Source organism: Hippoglossus hippoglossus, chromosome 17 (genome assembly GCF_009819705.1).
Source record: "Hippoglossus hippoglossus isolate fHipHip1 chromosome 17, fHipHip1.pri, whole genome shotgun sequence".
NCBI classification, from domain to species: domain Eukaryota; kingdom Metazoa; phylum Chordata; class Actinopteri; order Pleuronectiformes; family Pleuronectidae; genus Hippoglossus; species Hippoglossus hippoglossus.
Window position 1 is genome coordinate 19,261,870 of NC_047167.1, and position 22,583 is coordinate 19,284,452.

Genomic DNA, 22,583 nt, shown 5'->3' on the forward strand with positions numbered 1-22,583 from the left:
TTAGTCACTTTCTTGTTATATGCTTTTTGGAAAATTTATGCTACTTTCATGTAATTGTAAATAAGAATTTTATTGTCCACGAAATTGTCAAATTGTCTTTTGCTCACCAATAAACTAGTTTAGCATAAGGACTGGAAACAGGGAATAAGAGATAAGAGTCTATTAATCTGTACATTTGACAAATTTTCCAATGCTTTTTGCCATTTGAACAGAGCAAATAATTTTGCAAACAGTCAAAGTTGTTCACTATCACTTTAGTGTTTTGTCATTTAGTTCCCTAGTAACAATATGTTTACATCCTTGTAAGAATGTGTAGGCACTGTGGATATTTGCATTATATTAATGCTTAAAATATCAGAGAAGACCTTTTTTGCTATTTTCTTCCAGTGAACCTAAAGTCACGTTTTATGTCGCACAACCTCCCCGTGTCGGCAACATGACTCTTCTCTGCCCAGCTCCTGACAGCATTACAGGCTGCCAGTACTTTTCAACAGTTGGACATTTTAAATATTTAAGGGAGAGATTGTAACTAATAGGTTTAACTTTAACATGTCAAAGAGAGCGTCTAACTTAAAAACTAGACATTTGGCTGCCGCTGCTGTTTGTTCCTTGCAACTCATCCATCTTATCTGTCGCGTGGTCGAGTGAATTGAGAGAATCTACTGTGTCGCAGATCACCTGCAGTGGAAAATGTTACTTATGCATGCAAAGCCGGTTTCTACAGGTAAACTCTGTGTGGTCAGCACCTTACATGCAGTGGACTTAGGTTTAAACCGTGGTTAATAAATCCATTGATTAACAAGGGCAAGTTTTTTAGTTTAATTTGGAAAAACAGAAAAAAACATTGTGTCACTTGAAACGGTGTCAAAAGGATGGTGGCGCCCTAATTAATGGTCATTCTAGCCCCAGCTTAGTGTTACACTGGAGCTGACTGTCAAGCAGATAACCCTCCAAGAGGAATGTCACCCGCGTCAGTCCAAGACCTGCAGGCAGCTGCTCGTGCTTGTGGATTTATTCCCCCAATTCTCACGGACTATTTAAACCGCTTTCAAGAATAAATATATTATTATTAAAAGATTATTTATTCTTTTTTTTTTTTTTTACATTGTGATTAGGAAACCTTTCTGTGGGATGGCCTCCTCAAATGGGAAAGGAGAAAAAGTGTCCAAATTTGAGACTTTAAAACTTTTGGAGAAATGCAGCAAGGAAAGAGACGACGCCATGCACAGGGAGAGCGCTCTCAGGGAGAAGCTGCGACAGTACGAGTCAAGGATGCGCTCTACCGAGGCTGTGAAGCAGAAACTGAAGACCTTGACCGTGGACAACAAGGAGCTGAGGAAACAAGTGAAGGCTCTTCGCACTGAAATTGGACTTGAGTGCAGCCCCAAGTTCAATGGCAAGACCACGAAGGACATAATCAATGACCTGCACGAGAAGGAGCACGACTGCAGCTCCTTGGTGGAGAAGGCCGGGAAGCTGAGCCTGACCATCGACGATTTGACATCAGAGTTGGCAAATACGGTCACTTCTAAAACTCTGTTGGAAGACCAGGTCCAGTCGCTGCAGCAGAACCTCAAGGACATGACCAACAATCAGCGGCGTCTGCTGAAGCTGTGGGAAGACAAGAAGGCGCAGAGGGAGCAGCTGGCCCTGCCGGCGATCGCACAAAGGCCCGTGCAGAAACCATTTGTCCACAAAGCAATGCAAACCGACATGTCCATCAGCTCATCCCAAAAGCTCCCGGTCAACGCCTTCGAGACCAAGCCGTTCACCCGGGACAACGACAAAAAGACTCTTTACGATAAACACACTTTCCCAACTTATGCGAGCGGCTATCATCACGACAAGAAATCTTTCGTGTACGATGACACGAAAGGGATTCAGAACTGAAGGAGATACAGCCACTAACACTCTGCTTTTTAGAAATTGAAGCAAATAGCTTAATTCATAATTATCTGGACTAATGTTTAAGACGGGAAAACAAAGATATAACTTTAACAATTAAAACATGGTTGACGGCTCCTGGTGCAGTGTGTAAATTGATCTTGTGACAGTGTTATACCAGTATTTATCGCTCAAATGTTTAAAGTTGACCTTATGACCTTACTCTTTTCTGTTTACATGGGCCAAACAGTTTGAATCTACTATATTATCATTATTATTTTTTATTATAATTGTTGTTGTTGTTGTTGTTGTTGTTGTTGAGCAGATTTTCAGTAGATTCGTGTAGGTGTGTGTGAAGCTGGCAACAGGCAGGGAGGTGGGCAGCTACGAGCGCGGGTCCTTCGCAGGTCTTTTGAGTGCATGTGGCGCGATATGAGAAACCGAGCGGAGCCGCAGTTTGACAGCAGGAGAACCGGACTCGGGTAAAAACCACCGCTCGGCTCGTTTCTTCATCCCGGCGACATGTTTTCCACGGAGCAGAGCTGCTGGTTCATCCGGAAGGTGAGTGCTTCGTCTCCGGGAAACAGTTCCTCTCTGAGAAAGTGAAAAGAAAACGTCTCTCGCTTGTGCTAGCTAAAGTAGCATCTGTGTTTATGCTAGTTTACGCGAGCGTAGCTAACAGGCTAACAGTGGTACTCCGAACGAAAACAGCTCAATAATGTGTGTTTTTTAATATTTATTAACAAATAACGTTATACACAGGTGAGGTTTCATTGTGTTAGAAGTGGTTTCACAGCCTGTTAAAGCTGCATCGCTCAGTTTGTGTTGCTTTGTCAAACACTCACAACTTGCACACACTTCATTGTGTGTCCCTGGTGATGTTAAGGTCTTTATTTAATGCTTTTGTGACCGAATAATCACATTCATAGCCAATGAAAACTTCATCTGATGTATTTGTGTTTGGAAGCGTATTTATAATTATCCTTGTTTCTATTTGGATGTTACACTGGGACGGTTTGCAGGTTTATTATGAAATGATTGTTTGCAATTATCCTTATGATGACTGCATTATTTTTACCTCATGTCGTAGATTGTAATCAATGTAGTTCTTTCTGTCAGTATAAATGTATTTAAGCTGGTAATATAACTTTTAAAAATCACTCACTTAGAGGAGTTGATTGTGCATCTGATTAAGGCATTTTGGTAAAAAAAGAAAAGTCAAATATTTCATCAGTTTTATGTCATATGAACGTTTCTGTCCCGTTAAGGTGATTTTAATGCTCGTGTATTTTGTAATGCATAACAATGACTGTCTGCTCTGTTCAGGTGATTTGCTGGAGAGCTGCGGCCAGTATTGCCTGGGCTGTCCTGTTGTTGCCCCCCATCACAGCGGTTTTTGTAATCCTCAGCCGGTTCAGTCTCCTCCACCCCATCCACACAATATCAGGTCTGTTCATTTAAAGAGATCTGACCAAGAGCTTGTGTATGAAACTGTGTGAAGCTGACACTTGTCTCTCTACCTGCAGAATGCTTCTCCTTACTCACGAGTGCGAGTGCCATCTTCTCCTTCATCCTGCTGTGTGGAGTGATCCTCATGGTGGGCTTCCTGAACCTGGAGTATTATACAGGTGAGTGGCGTGGCGTAGACATCAGGTTATAGAATATGCATTAACATTAACATGAATATTATCAGTTTTTGTGGAATTAATTGTTAAAAACAATTCAGAATGTCTATCAGTAGTAATGGTATCCCCAAGATCTTCTAGAAATACCATTTTTGTAGTTTGTTTACATTATTTTTTCCCGTCTCTCTTCAGTCATCCCAACCATCGCATGCTCAAAAATCGCCATGCTGGGACAACTGCTTCACCCTCGTCAGATTTTGAACTCCTTGGCCCACTGCATCATGGGAATAGTTGTGGCCTGGTCTTGTGCTGTCACCATCGGGGGCAGATATGAGAAACTCGGTTACACGTGTATGCAGAGTGAAGGGTAAGCGGCCACTATGCGAAACGATCACGTTGAGTTTGACATGCATCAGCTATGTTCTAACTGCCTCAATGTGTGTTCAACACTGACAGTCCCCCTCAGATGTGTCTGAATGAGTATCACCTCGTCTTTCTGCTGGCTGGAGCCTTCGTTGGATTGTCTCACAGTCTATTGGGTGTGATCCACAACATGAACTATGTCTCCTTCCACACTGTTCAGGTGAGGGATATTTTCTTTTCTGGAAACGCTTAGATGCAAGTACTGTGACAGTTTGCACGTAGTTATACATCATATTATTATTTTATAATGCAAACAAAAGTCAGTGTCCTATTTGGAGTTCCACTCAGTTATTGTTGTTCACGCTCACCTTCTGTTATTTCCTCAGCAATACAAATACCTCCGCTTCAAGGGATCGCTGCCTCTGGTGGTGAAATGCAGCGCCACTCAAGCACTTTACTCTGTCAGGAACTTCATTGTTGTGTATTTCTTTTTGGGTGAGTGACCTCTGTTTACAAAGAAGTAACACAAAGCTCCTACGTCCTGCATCAAACTGCTCGATGAGTTCAAGCTTTCAGGTTCAAATAGACTTTTATTCATTGTTCAGTTATTGCACTTGAGCTCTGTTTCTCATTTGCTTTTGTCCTTTTCTACACAAAGTTACTGATTAGAGGAATAAAATATTTTAATTGAATTCTAACAGGATACATTCCAAGAGTATGGATCTGTAAAACACTGAATCTTCATTTGAACAGGTCAGTAGTTTTTAGATTTTTTTTATATATATATGATTCCACAAAAACATTCTGTGGACTGATGAACTAAATTACATGGATGTGTTTGTGTGCGACCTCCAGCTCCATCCACCCTCTTGACAGCATAGCAGGCCTGTTGGACCTCTCCCTGCTCTACCAACTGTGGATCAGTGCCACCTTCCTCCTCTTTACATGGTACATCACACTGCTGCTCTTTAGGATCTTTGTCACTGAGGTATGTTTCTTTTATACATCCACTTAATATTGAATCAAGAATTTGCATGCTTTTGTAAAATGTTCATTCTTTCTGTTGTATTTTTGTGTAATTTCTAAACTGTTCAACACAATTTTTTGACTTTGCACTTGTTGCTTAACATGCCTGTGATCCCCATAAAGGAGAGCACTGCAGTTTTGCCAATTCATGATAATAGTGAGATGCTGAGATGCAAGGCAGACTTCTCTTGTTTGCCTTAAATTATGACACTAGGGGGCAGTGTGTCATTGCTTTGAACGTCCAAGGGTTATGTGTATGTTATTGGTAAAAGTCTCATCAGTAAAAAAAATGACTCTTGAGAAGCCATAAGTTATTTGAAAGGTTTCTTATCTACAGGTGTACAGTTTTCCCGTGCAGTCTTCTTTTACTGAAGATGCCCACCAGTGTCTACCTAAAGTTGTGACAGACCAGCAGCCAATAATATTAAAGGTAGGTAAAACACGCATAGATTCTCTCAGGTTTACTCTTTCTGATGTGCTTACTGATGACTTAATATATGATTTATCGCTTGTCCCTCCCCAACTTTAGTTCTTGGCTCTGCAGGACTTGGCTCTGCTGTCTCAACACTCCCCATCACGGCGCTATGAGGTCTTCAGTCTGAGTCAGCCAGGTCTGTTATATCATCTGGGGAGAGGTCCTTGTCTGCAACAGAAGCAAACTGTATTCACTATATAGTTTCATGCGTCTTTCTCAGGTGGCCATCCTCACAACTGGAACGCCATCAGTCGGGAGTGTCTGTCGCTGCTGGCTGATCTGACCCAGAGACTTGTCGCCTATCATGACACTGTAGCAACCAATGGCAGGGCCAAGTCACTGTCTACTGGCAGTGAGAGGAAGACTTCATCTGAGACATCAGGTGGGTGCTGGTTGATTTGATTTGTAAAGAGCAGATGTATTTTATGTTGTAGAACAGCACCAGTACATATATTTTAATAGCGTTTGTTGTGAATACAAATTAGGATATAGTCATAGACCATCTATTATCTTGAGGTTTTTTTAATCCTAAACAATGTGTGAAAAATGTATCTAAATGATCTCTGTCCTTTTATTTCTCATACAAGTAACCTCAGGTTCAGAGGATTTCATGTCCCCAAGGCCCTATCTGCTGATGAAAACTCCAGCATCAGTCTTTGCCCGCTCTGTTGTCGGAGGCCCGCAGAGTCCTCTGACGGCACCTTTCACTCCCGACCTGGACAGCCCCTTCGCCTCTCCGGCCCTGCGGCGCCTCACTGCTCCAGTAGAACAATGCTCACCGTGGCACGGCTCGGTGCAGAGCCCGCACATCATGAGGAGGGGGCCAAAACTCTGGTCCACCTCCACAGGTGAGAGGGGGCTCATATGACATAATGATACTAAGGAGATTTCAGTCTAGAAGTGACACATTCACCTCATTGTATCTGTTCTGCACAGATCTGAAACTCTCAATGTTAGGTGATCTTTTTGTGTATACATTTTCAGTGTAAATAAATTGAAACTGATTAGTTAATTTCAGCCACAGGTTTTGAGCTTCTTGAATGGTGGCATGTTGTCAGTTCCGCAGGGAATCATTGCGTCAGTTCAGTAGTAGATGGATGATTGATGTCTATCTGAGTCCAGCTTCCTCGTTCTCATGTGTGGTTTAATCCTCTGTGTTGGTTTAGATGCACAGGTCAATGGCAGCCCCCCACCACCATCTCCTGCCTCAGTCCCCAGTCCCCAGCAGGAACCCTCTAAACCAAGTCTACTGGCTCAGTTCCTCCAGAACAGAAAAGAACAGGTACTTCAGCCATGTTTCTAATCGGTTTTATGACGTAATTGTTTTTCTGTTCAACACTTTGCTTCTGACATAAGGCTTTTCACACTTAACAGTTATCAACCCTGGGAGAGTCAAAAGACAGACCTCCATTTGACCCATATACTCTTTTCCTCATTCATATCTGAATCACACTAATCCCTTTTTGTCCCAGTGGCGGACATGCAGTTTTTATTTAAACATAGAATGTTAATAAAGATGGACGACGTGTCTCCTCTTCCTCCTGTTGGATACAGGTGCCGCCATTTTGCACTTTTGGAGTTTTTGCAGAAGTGATTGTGGTGTGGAGCTGTAGTATCGAAATCCTAAGGATACACACACTCGACCAATCATAAGTCAGTCACTGCTGTCAATCAGGATGTTTCAACCTTGGTTTCATGGCATCAAATAACTCATTAAAACCAAACTTACTGGAAATTAACATCTGGACATACATCAGTGAGATTAGACCTAAAATGACAAACCTTATTTGAGAAAAATGTATTTGATGTGCACTTGGATTTTATGGTGAAGGCAGGGTTAATGACCTATTCTGTAGCCAGCCAACAGGAGGCGATCCATATGATTTGGCTTCACTTTTGAGGAGCTGTCATGTCGTCCATCTTTATTTACAGTCTATAGCTTCAGAGATGAGACGGGGCTGTGACTCAACGATCATTGTTTGGTGTGAAAATCCATGATTTGTGCTTCTCGTGTCGGCTTCTTCTTCTGATACCAAAACAACTCTTCGCTTAATTGTCCCATTCAGGTTAAACATTTCTTGGCAAAGCGGGTGCTGATAATGTATTTGTTTAACAAGGTAAGGATGTGTTGCCTGTGCATGCTTTCTCTTGAGGAGCTTCCTGCACAGTAATTCTTGTTCTTAATTTAATTTGAACAATTCCACCCTGCACATTTCACCCATTTAATTCCTGGTTAGGCCTAATCATCTCATGCATTACTAATGTAGCTCCCTGTCACACATCTAGCTGTAACAACGAGCCTCACTAATTACTTTAAATGTGATGGTGTTGTTAAAAGTGGTGTTGTTTGTATTTCCTTAAATGTTGAGAAATCTTATTTTTGTGATCGTATCACATTGCACTTGCATGTTTTCCTTTTTATGTAGAAACTAGTTGGTGTGCCTGTTTTCTTTGATGTTTCTGTATCTTCCTTTAATCATGCATGTATGTTGTAGTGTAGTCAAATCATGTAGAACTAGCACGACACTCAGTAGAGCACATACCTCCGCCAAGGCCCAACAGCCTCCCTGTGAAACCACAGTTAAATCCACTGGATGCAAATTTTTATTTGGATCTACATCAAATTTTATACACTCATAAAAATGTTGACTCCTAATGTGCCTGATTTTTCCATGAATTATCCGATGAGGAATCAAGGTAAATATTGACAAATGCCCGATTTCGCAATGAAAAAGAAAGTGAAAAAAATCCCTGGGTCTGCCCTTGAATTTAAGAGGCTCTTCCCTGACCAATAACGCATCCTTCCACTAAATTTCACGGAAATTCGTGCAGTATGTTTTGCGTAATCTTGCATACAAACAGACGGGGGTAAATAAATATCCACCTTGGCTGAGGTAACTAGTAACTTTGCTCCTTCCCAAGTCTGAATCTACGATCGTCAATTAAAAATCTCCTGCTCACTAACACTGTGTCTTGCAGCTTCCGGAGGCCTCCAGTCAGGCTCTCTTCGCTGACAGCCAGGCTCACATCTGGGCTTTAGAAGGTAGGACGAGCTTCTTCACTTCTTTCACTTGATGTGGATGCAGCTTTCGTAACTCAAACACACTCATTATGTCCTGATGTCCTCCTCCAGGTCTGTCTTATCTGGTTCAAGCCTCCTTCTCAGAGGACCAGTTTGGGGTTGTACAGACCACGTTACCCAGCATTCTCGGCTGCATGCTGGTCCTGCAAGAGGTAAATTGGTTTCCCATGCACCCACATGTAATTTAAATAATGTGCACGTGTCCCTTGAGGGAAAGTTCCTACCTATGTGACCAATAACACAAAGCACAATGATGACACCTACTGACCAATTCAGTGTACTGCATACATCCTGCCATTAAAAATGGCTCCTGCAGCTCCTGAAGCTGAAGCAACATGTTCAGGAAGCAAAAACAAATGGGTTTTTACTTCCTGAATTGTTTGCACACTGACAAGTTTAAGTGCTATACAAATAGTTATTATTATAACAGTTGTGTCCTGCTCTTCCTCCCCAGGCTGTAGATCGTCACTTCAAGCTTCCTCACGCCTCCAGTAAACCCCTCAGGTCGAGCAGCAGCATGGGAGACTCCAATTACAAAACACTGCGCTTTGCTCTCAGGGCCACACTCAAGACGTCCATCTACAGGATAACAACCACGTTTGGAGACCACTTAAAGTAAGGCCTGTTTTTAAAAAATGTGACTTTCTCCAATGGGAGAAATGACATGTATTGATTTCTCATTTCTTTGTTAAATCCTCAGTGCTGTTCAGATGTCGGCTGAGCACCGGAAAAGACTGCAGCAGTTTCTGGAGTACAAAGAATAACCAGCTGACACTTGTGGCTTCTGTGCCTTTTTGGATTCTTATCAGTGTGAAGTGAACACATTGGTTTACATGAGATAACAAGCGAAAGCCCGTGATAGTGCCTCTTTTAATATTTATGCACTATGTCCAGGAGGATTGTATTCGACACGCTAGCTCACGTCTCCTACGTACACGAGGATTCCAGAGTGAGAAAGACTCGCCTCTTGTGTTTGGGATTATTGAAACCAGCCGACTGCACGGATCAGCAGCTCAAAGATACTGGTTTGATTTGTACCACAAAATATCACTGTAATGTTTGAGTTTTGTTGATTTGGATGAGTTGTAAACAGCTGTTTATTCTGCTTTATGGTTTCATACTTTAATGACATCCTTGTGATTTCCTTAAACATTTTGGATGGAATGGAAGAAATGGCCGACATTGTTTAAAGTAGCAGGCAGGAAAATATGTCTTAGAGATCTCTTCAGTTCACAGGTGTCCGACTTGTGTTTTTTCTCTGATCTGGTTTTGTTTATCCAGGGAAATTGTGTTTATCAGTCCAGGTTATGAATCTAGGAAATGCACCACATAAAATGTTCAGATCACGTGTTCTGTCAGTTTTGTCCATGTGAAACGAGGCTGTCCTTTATCAGTTTATTGAGTGTGTTTGGTTGTGACTGGTTACAGTTGTTGGTCACTGCCAACTTGAGTTTGAGTTTTCACTCGGAGACTTGTTGAATAAAAACTTCATAAGGAAATCACGTGTCAGGTTTTTGTCCATGAATGTAAAAAATGTTTCCATCATAAATGAAGGGAACTTTGTGTTAATTAAGTTTAACTACACTTTTTTCACACAATCAAAAGAAGTAATGTGAGAGGTCATCTGAACATTAAGTTAAAGGAAACATTTTAAACAATTAACAATGGCTCCATGTTACTGACTGATATTTATGAGAGTGCACTTTGGTGCAGCCTGATTGATTTAAGGGGGACTGTTGGAGGAATGTGCTCCACTGAGATTTAACTTTTTAGTTCATCCTTAAAAAACAATTAGTTCAGACTCTGCACTTAACTATATCTGAAAATTGATGATAAAAGTCTCGACAGTTAAAGAACAGGAAACTCGACCACATTCGTCAAACAATAACTGAATAAGTGCAGTGAAATGGAAAGAACGAGACCACGAGACGACTGCGACATCAAGAGCACTGTCTTTTTGTTTATTGCACGAATCGTACATATTTCCAACTGAACTGGTTGAATGCAATATTAGGCAGTGGTGGAAGAAAATGTCCATCAAAAGCCTCATTATGTATACAAGATGCCAAAAATAGCCTGTGGGAAAATTCTGGATGGAACTGTCTCAAATGATGGATTAAGATATAGAAAGGAAAATACTGTTTTTTCTTGGTGGGGGAGGGGGGGGATGAGAAAGAGAATCAAAACTTCAATACTAGAATTGACAATGACTCTGTTCATCAACAGACGAGGATTCGTTTAGGGAAAACACGGTGCCTCAAGTCTTTTTGTTTTCTCTGGAATTTAAAAGTACTTTGTCCTCATAAAGAATATAAACCTCTGCATCAATACCAATCAAATGATTCAACTTTGTTTCTTCTTTGAAGTCAAACAGCATTTGCTAAAGTATTTTTTTTTCTTTACAGTTTTAATATATATTTATATATGTACATATAAATTCAACTAGCTAGAGTTCTCATAGAAAATGAGAAAAGCTGGACTTTATCGCTCTCACACAACAAATGACTGGCAAGCATATCGACCCTGCCGACCCCTGCCCCCCCCTCTTCGAGCCGATGGTAGTAACGGCACAGATTGAAGTTTCCACTCGCAAATTTCTCTGAAAAAAATATCACTCTGCAATTGATCGGAGATGTTTGGCACCACAGCCGGATTTTAAAGAGTCCATTTTCACTCCAGTCTCAACTGGCTCGTAGGCAGTGTTTCAATTGCGATTGATCCAGGTCGGCCCAAACCCAGTCCTTGGTTTCTTATGCACATGCTGAACGCCGGCTACTTCTCCGTTGTCATGCTCAGCGAGATAGTGGAACTTAAGATTTGCTGTCAAACACGGGTGTCGGGATGGAGAGTGAGTGGGAAGAAGAAGAGGAGGAGGAGAGGCTGGTGGAAGCAAAGAGGAAACTCCTCTTCCTCAGTCAAGAAATGCCAAAGTGCAAAATACCCCCTCAAAAATAAACTAAAAAGAATTAACCTCACTGTAAATTTTCAAATGAGATACAAGGCAACAGCCCCCACCCTCTCCAAAAAAAATTAAACCCTCAGTGCATGTTTTGTCGACGTCTCAAACTAGAGCATCCCTGATTCGTAGTGCAGTCAGTAGTGGGGGGGGGGGGGACTAAGGGGCAACGGGGTGAGGAGGGGAGGGAGCAGCTGAGGGCGGCATGTAGGGGGACGCAGCATTACGAGATTTAGCCGTCCTCTGGTAGCAAACGTGGGACATATGCGATTAACTGCTCCAAGCTCCAGACCAGAAACCAGTTTGAGTCTGGGGCGCTGCAGTGAGGGCCACCGGGGGGGGGGGGGGGGGGGTTTCCCTCTCTCAAAGTTCAAACAGTAAAGGAAGTCACATTTCGGGGATGGTTTGAGGGTGCGAGCCTACACTCTTCCTCTCTGCAGAATCCCTCTTCATCATCAACACTGAAAGCAAAGAAAAAGCCTAAGAGAGGAGGGATTGTGTGCTGGTGATGTGTGGCTTACTAGCAGGTGCGTGAAGTTGGAGGTGCTTGTTGCCAAACACGCACGGTTACATAGTTCTGGGGCTGACAGGAGCAGATTGATGATGTATGGACAAGCCGGGGCCTCCGAGTGGTTTATAGGGACGTGAGCAATCTCTAAACCTCTTCGTTACAAATTCTCAAAAATTTGGATTCAGGAGGTGTGCATGCCGACCGAGGTCGCTCGGCGCACACTCTGAACTGCTGGGAAACCAGGCGTCAACACATCTGTCACTGCTTCGACAGCATATTTAGGTAAATGTAAATGTTTGTCTGTGTGAGAGTGTGTAAAACAAAAACACCCAAAGTCTGTGGCTCTGTGGCTCGTCAGTGTTTGAGTGTGCCAGTGTGTCAATAGTGCTTGCCTTTGTGCATCAATTCAAGGGCAATAAAGAATATGTGTGTGTGTGTCTGTCTGTATGTATGTATATGTGTGTGTGTGTGTGTGCGCACGCGTGTGGCTCAGGAGGACATGCACTGGACATGGTCTGGACCTCCCTCCTCTTCATCAGAGGAATCTGGAGAGCTCCAGGACTCGTCTGAGTCTGGATCTGCACCTTCACGACGAGTCTGCATCAAGACAAAGAGGAAGAGTGAATATTACAACTATTAAAGCTCATGAATACTCAACATTAGATGAGGAAACTGTATCTGTGCACGTCTTCTCAAAGCTTATGGACACGGACAAAACGGAGCAGTACCACCAGACATTTTGGAAGCAGTGTAGCCAATAAGACACGAGGAAGAAGTTTAAGTTAAGGGACAGGCAAAAAGAAAAACTAAATAAATCACGATTTATCCAAAATAAAGCTGTAAAACCTGCAAAATCTTAACCTTTACTCTCGAAAACACTACATCTCCCATAACGCAACTACTGTGATCCCTTTGTTGGACCCTGCCTTGGACATTTCATCTCCTTCAGCTCACCCTCGTGGGCCGTCTGTTCCTCATGTGTCTCATTAGGAACCACAGCAGCTGGGTGTCGTACTGGTCGCCATGGCGCACGCTGTCTTCATCGCGCTCCCGCTTGTTCTTCTTCATCACCTTGGCAAAACACAATCAATCCTTGATTAGAGGTGTTTCAATGTCATAAACAAGACTCTGCGTGTTCCACATCAACATGAGTATTAGATATAAACAAATGACACAGACAACACTGTGTCCCTATGACACTAGAAAGAAGTGGGTAAAATGTTATGGTAACCAACACAGTAACAGAATAGAAGAGAGGAAAATACCTCCTTTAGACCCTTGAGTCCTGTGGGACTTTCCGCCGTGGGGGCCCACAGTTTGATGTCGTGGTCTAACCCACTGGTGGCCATACCAGGCAAATGGGGATGAGGCTCCAAACAGTTCACCTGTGTTTGTTGAGAAGAGAGAGAGAAGAAGTTAAATGTCTGAGCAGGAAATAACGAAGCAGGAAGCAGGAAGATGTGTTTCCCCAATTTCAATATTATATCATCTGTCTCTCTTTGACTGACCACTCCTCCTCGGTCTCCCTCCATGAACTGGACGATTCGTGCAGAATTCTTGTCCCACAGGTAGATGTGTCCGCAGTCACTGCCACTGACCACGAACTCGCTGCTCGGCCCGTAGAAGTTCACCCCCTTCACTGTTAGGAAGAAGTGATGATGGGAGAGGGTCATGAAAGAAGAATAACGTCCAGCTGACGGACAAATGTTTGTGAAATTCAACTAGATCAGACTAAATTCGATTTCTAGCAGACTAGATGTGATGAACACCTGTGGCGTTGTTGCGGTGTCCCTTGTATCTCCTGCGATAGTCGGCCCCGTCGCTGTGGTTGGCGTCAAACAGGTAGATGTCCTCATCGTTGTAACTGACCAGGAGCTCTGGACAGAGGAAAGGATCACACAGTCTTTTCATTAATTTATTCTAATGTCATAAATGAAGGTTGGTGGATCTTAAAGTAATAAAAAAACAATCAAACAATCTTGTTTTTCCAAGAGCAGGTTGTACATTGAAGTGTTTTATCTTGATAGAGGTCATTCTGTCAGGCATCAAGTACAGGCCTTGTTATTTTAAATAAATAAGATAAGATATGCTCATAACCGAAAGAGAAATTACAGGACAAGGACAATCAAATTCAAGTTTGAAACTGGATTATGGAAATAACAAGAAAATTAAATCCTGCCACAGGGATATCACATGTGCTTGTGACAGGGAAAATGCATTGTAAGTTTTTTTTTAATGAATTTGATCATTTAAATGTTTCTAGTCATGTTTTCATTGTGCATTGATTTACCTGTGCCATCGTGACTGTACACAAGGCAGGTTATGTTGGTTTTGGACTCACTGGAAACCAAATGTGAAGGACAAAACTTTTTCAGTACGCCATTGTTATCGTTCTCATTAATCTTCCTCTGGTCATAGATCCTACAGAGAGTGAGAAGATGAGGAAGTGAAAAAAAAGAGGATTAACATCAATTGCAGCCCATTTGTATTAAAATGAAAATGAGGAGCATTAAAACTAAAACGCTGGTTCCTACCTGACGTACTGATCTCGACCGCCCACAGCAAATTGTTGTGTCTTTGCTGGGTTGACGTAGATGGTGTAAAGCCCAACTTTTTTATCACCCTCCTTTACAACCGCCAGTTTACTGCCACACAGAATAAAGGAGACGCAGAAGGAAAAGTAGGTTATGAGCGATGGCGAACGGACAAAGTCTCAAAAAGCAAGACGACATAGTTTAGAAAACAGGGGAAACCTGACAGAGGAAGATGTTTAGAGGTGGATGCTCACTGACTAAAAGACAGAATATTTAAATAACACTACAAAGTAATTAAAACTCATAATTGTCACCATTAATAATTCTAAGCTAAACTGAATTGTTAATTGCCTCAGAGCTGCTCTTAATTGTGCCATTTTGTCCACCTACTAAACTCTATATACATTTATGACTAGTTTTCACTCCTTGGGGTCGACAAACTTTAAACCTGGTCAACTTAATATTGGCATCACTCACTTGGCAGGTCGGTCGAGACGCAGGTCAATTCCAAACACCACAGCGTCCTCTCCGGCAGACAGGAAGGAGCAGGGCGAATCTGGCTCGAGGGCCAGCTGGAATAAAAACACACACATTCATGAGAGGCAGAGAATGAACTTCATTAACAGGCCAACAGAGTATATTGTTGAAACGCTTTCATTCACACATGCAGTACTAACACTCACCTTGTGTGCTGCCCCTTTGTGCTGTGCCACCCGCTTGGTGTTCTTGCAGCGCTGTGTGGCAGACAGCTCCGCCACTCTGATCTGACCGTCTCGAGCACACATGGCCAACGTGGAGTCTCCGCTGTGAGGCAGGAACTTCGCCTGTGTACATTAGGGGCAGGGAGAAGACTCCTTTGAATCTGTGTCTCCAGTCTTGTCTTCTGAGTTTCATCATATAGTGCCGACCATATGAGATAATTAATAACCCTTGTTGTTTAATTCAAATTTACAATGTTATTTACCTTGAAGTCAATTGCTCATATCTTTGCTAAAATCTAGTCCTTTTGTCTGTTTGCATCTTTGATCTTAAGGAGGTTCAAATTATTATAAAGCACAATGGAAGTTATTTTTCTCTGTGGAAATAATCTCGCCCCTGCATTGTAATCTTCATTTTTGCTCTCTAGTGCTTTTAGTCCATTACTTTATCGCTTGAAAATTCAGCGAGTATTCAAGTTTTATAATCCATAAATGATTCATTCAAATTAGCGAAGAAAATGCTTAACAGTAAATAATTGAAGAGTGATATTGTGATGGGCAATTAAATTTTTTGGACATTTGACTGAATTGAAGATTGAAAATTAACTTGTTGAGTTCCCTTACCTGAAAGACGTTGCTCTTGTGACCACTGTCAAACTCCAGCTCAGCGTGGCGGATGGCCCAGTTCCAGATCACAACTCGCAGATCGTCGCTGCCTGACGCCAGGCGAGTGCCCGAGGGGTTGAAGTGCAACGTGTTGACGCAGCCCGTGTGCTTCTCCAGGCGGCCCTGCAGCTCCAGCCTCTGCACGAGGCCTCGGGCTGCACACACACGCCTCACAAACTGGTGCGAGTCCCTGCCGATCTCCCTGGAGAGCAGTGAGGGCACAGACCGCCAAATAGGCCCACGGAGTTCACAGAGCTCTGCTCCCAACCACGCTTCCATGGCCTCATCATCATCATCATCATCATCTTCATCCTCGTCATCATCTTTCTGTTCTTCTTCATCTTCATCCTCATCGTCATCCTCGTCCGAGCTGGAGGAGTGGTTGTTGCCACCGCCGGGTCTATTCCTCTTTCTTGCTGCCCTTTTACGACCATCTTTGTCCTTTGCCCTCTCATGTCTGCCTCCCTCACTCTCTCTTTCACCATCCTCGGTCAGGGAGTAGAGGCCGCTGCCATCCATGCTGTCTGTGTCTTCCTCTTCCTCCTCGCCATTTGTGCCTGTCTCTCCTTCCACACCTGGCATTGGCTTGTCTCCAGACGCCTCGCCTGTTTCCTTGGGAGCTACCGAAATAGGGAAAACCAGAGTCAAGGAGAATAAGATTAGGACGACACTGTCTCATTGGGAGATTCAACAAAAGGTTGTTTTCACTATTGTGTTTCATTTAAAACCTTTTGAGTTTTTATGACAACTGAAGGCTGCCACAGTTTCTCTTATGTTTGGAAGGGGAGGGTGAGGTGAGGGGTATTCAGCTGCAACATGCAACTTCACCACTAGATGTCACTAAATTCTACACACTGAACCTTTAAATGTTTTCCAATATAGGACTAGATGGTGAATATCCCTTGAATAAGTGAAGTTACACCTGAATGAGGATCCCAGAGAGAAATAAATATCCATTCTATACATTGCAGGCATTTAAAAACATAGTCATATTATCCACTATAGAGCAGCAGGAGTCTTCAGGAGGTGACGTTACCATCTTGAGAAGAAGACTGTGTTTCTCCTTCATTGCTTCCAGAGGCATCTCCCTCCTTGTGTTGATCTTCTCCAGGCTCCTTTTCATCAGAGGAACCTACTGCGAGCAAAACACAACGAGCCGAGGTGAACAGTCAGCGCTGGAAAATCAAAACATCAACACAAAAACAGCCCAGTCCTCCTCCGGGGGTGGGGTGGGGGGGGCAGCGGTGATCCTTTACCGTTCAGCGCAGTGGATTTGCCGTCAGCCTCGGCCATCCTGTCCCCTTGGTCCTGCGTCGACCCGAGGCAGCACCTTTGGGTGTCGCACACAAACACAACACGCAGGGTGCTCGTTAAGGTGCTAAGATTAAACACGTGAGTAACTCGAGATCGCTGCCTTGCACCCGCTGACGACAACAACAACAACAACAACAACACCACCACCACCACCAGTGTGCTGAGGTTAGCACTGTAGCTTCCAGGCTAACGTCCCCATCTGCACACAGCGACGTTAACAAACTTGCTAGCTTGCTTCCAGGGCCCTTTTTTAAAAAAAATCCCCGATGTGCTTTGTGGTGTGACGTCCAGCGCCTCCGCTACCTGCCTGCCGTGATTCACAGCGGCTAATGCTAACTAGCATCGGCTGGCGGCTAACAAATGTCAGCTCAGTTCTGTCAGATCCGCTTGACAACCGAACAGCTGCTCGTAAAGAAGCTAGCGCGGGCTAACGAGCGCGGCTAACGAGCGCGGCTAACGTTACCTCTGCTCGAAGGCCCGACGAGGCGCACTTGTGAGTTTTCGTCCCTTCAATCTTTTCTTCCCGCAGGTGTTGTGTGTCCAGCGCAGCGGCCGGCGGCTCAGCTAGGGGCCTCTGCTGGGGTTAGTGTCCCGGGGAACACACGACATGGGGGCTGAAGGTTTCAGCGTGAGACAGGCGAGTCCCACACAAGCTCCAGCGCTTTCTGTTTATGTTTTGACGCTTCAGCTTCTTTATTCCCGCTTTCACTTCCGGTGTCGTGCACGCGTCGCTTTTCTCTCCACCGGAAGTTGACAGAGGATAGCATGCTAACGATGCTAACACCACCAGTAGCCTGTTACTACTGTTAAAGGTTCAGTGTGTAAGATTGAGGTGAAAGGGATGTATAAATGTATATAGATATAAAATAATCCTAGTGATGTTTTCACTAGTGTCTTTCATCTAAATTGTTTTATATTTCTTACATAATGGATCCTTTATATTGAAATACTTTATATTTACATCAGGAGTGGGTCCTCTCTACGGAGGCCGCCATGTTTTTTTTTTTTTACAGATGTCCAAACTGGACAAACTAAACAACTTTTGAGTTTCTATGACAACACCTAAATCTTACACACTGAACCTTTAATGGTTTTCTGCCCATTTTGATTACCTAAAAGGACTAGGGGCATTCGTTAGAATAATTTACGGCATGTAATCAACATTAGTATATTATATATATAATTAATATTTTTATGGTAAATACAATAACTTTATAGTAAAATTTTATTTTATTCAGACTGTTCTGTGTCATACCATCAACAGCATGTGTCAATTAGTATTGTAGCATGCACACTAGTCCCTGTAATGTGTTATCCAGGCTTTAACCATATTCAGGATGTAGAACGTGTAGTAACTTGATTATCCACATCCCTGCATATCTTTAAAATGACCAGTTTACTGTTTATGCGTGTATTTGATGCCTATGCATTACAAACTGTCTTTTTGACTAATTATAACCTGACGAGCAGTTATTTTTAATATTAGACTTCAATTTATGGATATCCTGACTACATTTACTCACTATATTTATTTTTGATTATATTTCTTTCTCACCCTTAATCGTACAACTTTCATGGCACACTTAAGGCCTGCACCAAGAGAGATGATTTAAATGTGAGAGGATTTATACAGACACTTGCCAAACAGCAGCAGCATAGATGTGTGTTCACCTGCTAATTATCACAAAAAATTATGCAAAATCTCCAGTTGCTCCACTTTTTCATATATTGTAACTCGCTCAGAGAGGTTTTGTTTTTTCAATGGTGTGAATGTGACAGCTTTGGCCACTCGGGGGCAGTGTAATCAACTGAAAACACTGTCATCACTTAGACAAAGTTGAGAAAGTGTTGTCACATCCAGCAGAGCAACTTTATCATTATTCATTTGAAGCCGTGTTTTTGTCGACCTGGCAAAATGAAGTCCATTGGTCACCCTCCTTTTAGCTTTGTTGTGGTGTCCACCACAGTGACTCCTGAGGAGAATGTACAAAGCACAAAAAGGGAAATACACAACATATCCAGAGATGGAAAAATGAAAAGGACGTCACAAAAACAAAACTACGTTAAAAGGGAAAACACATGGAACAAGAACTGTAACCAGAAATGCTGCGGAAAGCTTGAGGAAGTGATTTAGAATTAAAAGCAACATTATATATACCTTTGCTTACCTCACCTAACCTCACCTGAAATAAGATAAGCTAAGGTAAACTAAGATAAGCTAAAATAAGCTAAACTAAGATAATCTAACCTAAGATAAGATAACCTAGCCTCACCCACCCTAACCCTAACCCTAACCACCTCTCTTGACTTCAGCTACTAGACAACAGGCCTTATTCATAAACTAAAGATTGACGTGTCACATTGACGTGTAACATTAATATAATAATTTAATTATCTTTAATTAATATAAAATTTCACCAATGCCCTGCTGAAAGGGTGTCAGTTTGGTACGGTGTTTGTTCAAGAAGCACCATTGTGCATTTAACTCCTAAAAGCGAGCACTAACAATGTGTTTGTTAAGATATGATCTGATATAGTATAGACATTATTTTCATTGCATTATAAGATTTATTCTGTATTCATAGTAAGAAAATCCATTTACTCTTATACGAGTGTAAGTCCATAAGCCTGATCAATGTCTGAGGAAACATCTGGCTCCCACACGCAGGGTGAAATATGACGGGATCCCTCGGCTTCCTTCCTGTGTTTATGTCACGGGTTTACTGACAGTGATCTACCGTAAATCCTGTGGCAAGAGGATGTGCTTCTCTCTGCCTCTGTTAGATCCCTTGATTCTTTTCTATCTGGTTATACTGAAACAAAGAGATCAGAACACACCTGCCATCAAAAAACTCAGATTGTGGTCACCTGAAAGCTGTTTATAATCCATATGGAATGTCAGCTGAGCGTGTGGGGGAGGAGGATTACTCACAGACACAGTCACACACAGCCCCTCACAATAAGTGCTGGAATTCATAGGCGATTGATTGATTAGTTGACTGAGAGAACTTTAATTGCAAACCACCTTAATAGTCAATTAATCATCTAAATCAGGTATTTGTATTTAGCCTCAGTGTTGATTCAACATCTACTGATGTGTCAGTAAAAAACACGGTAAACTTCACAATCAGGATTCTGCAGCTTCTTACAGTAGATTCTATAGGAATATATACTCCACTCATTTTAGAAGTAAGGAATACACCTCACCCAGTACTACACTACTACTACTACTACTTCTACCACTACAATTAATACTACTACCACTACTACTACTTATACTTCCACTACTACTACTAATAAAGTATAATTACATCTTAAATGATAAATTATTATAAAAGTATTGTATTTGCCCAAAATAGTGTAATTACTTACTCTTACAGTGGAAAGCATGAGGGGGTCCTACAGCTCATTTCACAGCCTGGGGTTTCAATTAGGAAACATAAATAAATCAAACTAAATCTAAATCTAGACACAAATTCACAAATTAGTACTGTAATAATAAAAATTATCTGTTGGACCCCTCATTCCTAAATAATGTGCACAGTGGAATAAGCTACAAATTCCCTCTAAAATGAATAATAGTGATCTTAAACAGACTGCTGCTATAGAAGATAGTTCAGTGAAAGTTTATAAAAGAAAAATTAAAGCATTTCTCTTTACTTAAGCCTTTGACTAAATCTTTTAAATGTCATGTAAACATGTTCTTATCTTTCTTAAAATCTGTTCCTTTCTTATTTGAACTACATTTTCACTTTTAACTGCATTTCTTGTATGCAAGGTTTTATACAAATAAAGTTTATCATTATTATTATTATTATTATTTTGAACGGGGCCTTTCAGAGTAAAGGTGTGTTTAGGAGGATAAGTGGAGAAAACAGCTGATGGGAATTGGGTCCACCCCTGAGGAAGCTGACAGAAGGAGGAAGGGGAAGTTGACAGACAGACAGACAGACAGAGGGGGTTTCACCGCGGAGCAGCTGTGAGTCCTCGGGAGAACGAGCTGCAGCTCAGAGGAACGAACCACCGGAGCTGAATCCATCATGCACACGTTAGAAACAGGGACAACGTTTCCGGGCCACACGCTGCACTGACCCGCCTGGTTCCCCCCCACCCCCCCCAGACAACATGGAGCACTGGAGGCAGTGCGCGGTTTGGCTGATCGGCTGCAACGTGCTGCCCGTGAACCACCGGGTGACCGCGGACACGGCGCAGGTGTTCGACCTGGCGCAGACCCTGCGGGACGGGGTGCTGCTGTGCCAGCTGCTGAACAACCTGAGACCCCTCACCATCAACCTGAAGGAGATCAACCTCAGGCCGCAGATGTCACAGGTACATTCATCCTCTATGTGTCGGTCCTTTTCTGTCTGTCCTTTTCTGTCTGTCCCATATCCTTTTCTGTGTCATTATCCTTTTCTCTCTGTCCTATATCCTTTTCTCTCAGTCCTATATCCTTTTCTCTCGGCCCTATATCCTTTTCTGTCTGTCCAATATCCTTTTCTGTGTGTCTTTATCCTTTTCTGTCTGTCCTCTATCTGTTTGTCCTCCCTCCTTTTCTTTCTGTCCTCTCTCCTTCTCTGTCTGTCCCCTCTTTTTCTGTTTGTCCTGTATCCTTTTCTGTGTGTCCTCTTTCCTTTTTCTGCAATTAACTTGTGCAAGGAACTGGAGACATGCTGTGACTCGGATGCTTATTAAATGAGTGTAGATAGGAGTCAACATATCGTGTCAGATGTCAATATCTGCAGATCTGTGTGTTTAAGTCAGTTTAATCATGAACAGCTTCTTCAGACTTAAAGTATTTTGTATAATGCTTATGAACAACAGCTGTAAAATGTGCTGTGCATGAAGGTGAGGCAGTTTTATTTCTAAAGCACATTTCACACACAGATTCAAGGTGCAGTTCAGGGACGTCAACAACGACACAGAGACAAAATGAAAAGAGATCAGTTAAATACAGAAAGCAGAGTTCAAACCAGTTTAAAGCAAAATAAAAGAGATAAAAAAGAGTAATATAAAAGAGGTAAATAGTGAAATGATGAAAGGAAAATGCTAAATAGCTTAGTTAAAGGTACTTGTGAATATAAAAACCTGCAATGAATGGATCATTCCTACCACATGTCAACGTGTGTGATCTCTAATGTTATCATCCTGTAAAGTTTTGTGATTTGTCAAAGTACCTGCAGGGAACAACAAGCACATTCTTATTGCAGAGTTTCATGCAGAGGTGTGTGGGGGGGGGGGGGGGTAGCTCTATTTTCTTCACCTCTAGGTTATTCCATGATTTTCAAACAGACCAGTCGATTGTCAGGCTTTGCAGCCTAAGGCGAGTTTTTGATCGGGTTCCATCTGCCACACTCACCAAGTCCCATCAGTCTGGGAGCCTTCGTCTTTTTCCTCTGGCTCCCTCTCAAACTGATAACTGTCACTGTAAACACTAAGACCACACAGTGAC

General features: G+C 42.4%; 4 protein-coding genes across 12 annotated transcripts in view; 3 read left to right on the forward strand and 1 right to left on the reverse strand.

Annotated features, from left to right (window-relative positions):
• Positions 1–1,041: 1,041 nt before the first annotated feature.
• Positions 1,042–2,084, forward strand: zgc:113691 (uncharacterized protein LOC503529 homolog). The gene has a single exon (XM_034613191.1). It carries the CDS (start codon positions 1,132–1,134, stop codon positions 1,888–1,890), a length of 759 nt encoding a protein of 252 aa, XP_034469082.1. The 5' UTR covers positions 1,042–1,131; the 3' UTR covers positions 1,891–2,084.
• A 185-nt stretch (positions 2,085–2,269) lies between these two features.
• On the forward strand, positions 2,270–9,957 carry ndc1 (NDC1 transmembrane nucleoporin). Of its 2 annotated transcripts, XM_034613174.1 has the most exons (18): positions 2,270–2,445; positions 3,211–3,331; positions 3,411–3,512; positions 3,702–3,876; positions 3,966–4,092; positions 4,259–4,367; positions 4,574–4,625; positions 4,728–4,860; positions 5,236–5,328; positions 5,428–5,509; positions 5,594–5,755; positions 5,961–6,221; positions 6,540–6,655; positions 7,440–7,490; positions 8,353–8,416; positions 8,507–8,607; positions 8,910–9,070; positions 9,156–9,957. In XM_034613174.1, the coding sequence occupies exons 1-18, from the start codon at positions 2,407–2,409 to the stop codon at positions 9,217–9,219; spliced, it is 2,013 nt and encodes a 670-aa protein (XP_034469065.1). In that variant the 5' UTR covers positions 2,270–2,406; the 3' UTR covers positions 9,220–9,957. The 2 variants fall into 2 exon arrangements, with proteins under 2 accessions (XP_034469065.1, XP_034469066.1); XM_034613175.1 differs by lacking the exon at positions 7,440–7,490.
• A 431-nt stretch (positions 9,958–10,388) lies between these two features.
• Positions 10,389–17,908, reverse strand: dcaf8 (DDB1 and CUL4 associated factor 8). Of its 7 annotated transcripts, none has more exons than XM_034613180.1 (13): positions 17,598–17,908; positions 17,077–17,150; positions 16,857–16,955; positions 15,779–16,440; positions 15,140–15,280; positions 14,934–15,028; positions 14,457–14,567; positions 14,213–14,343; positions 13,692–13,799; positions 13,431–13,561; positions 13,188–13,307; positions 12,877–12,993; positions 10,389–12,519 (listed from the first exon to the last, which is right to left on the reverse strand). In XM_034613180.1, exons 2-13 carry the CDS (start codon positions 17,111–17,113, stop codon positions 12,412–12,414), a joined length of 1,860 nt encoding a protein of 619 aa, XP_034469071.1. In that variant the 5' UTR covers positions 17,114–17,150; positions 17,598–17,908; the 3' UTR covers positions 10,389–12,411. The 7 variants fall into 7 exon arrangements, with proteins under 7 accessions (XP_034469071.1, XP_034469073.1, XP_034469070.1 ...); XM_034613182.1 differs by having other exon boundaries at positions 16,857–16,952; positions 17,598–17,870; XM_034613179.1 differs by having other exon boundaries at positions 10,389–12,522; positions 15,779–16,443; positions 16,857–16,952; positions 17,598–17,863.
• A 3,086-nt stretch (positions 17,909–20,994) lies between these two features.
• LOC117778351 (guanine nucleotide exchange factor VAV3-like) overlaps positions 20,995–22,583 on the forward strand; it is a 47,641-nt gene continuing 46,052 nt past the window's right edge. For both annotated transcript variants that reach the window (XM_034613855.1, XM_034613854.1), the window contains exon 1: positions 20,995–21,463. In XM_034613855.1, coding sequence (XP_034469746.1) covers positions 21,260–21,463 — 204 coding nt within the window. In that variant the 5' untranslated portion in view covers positions 20,995–21,259. The remainder of the gene's footprint in view (positions 21,464–22,583) is intronic.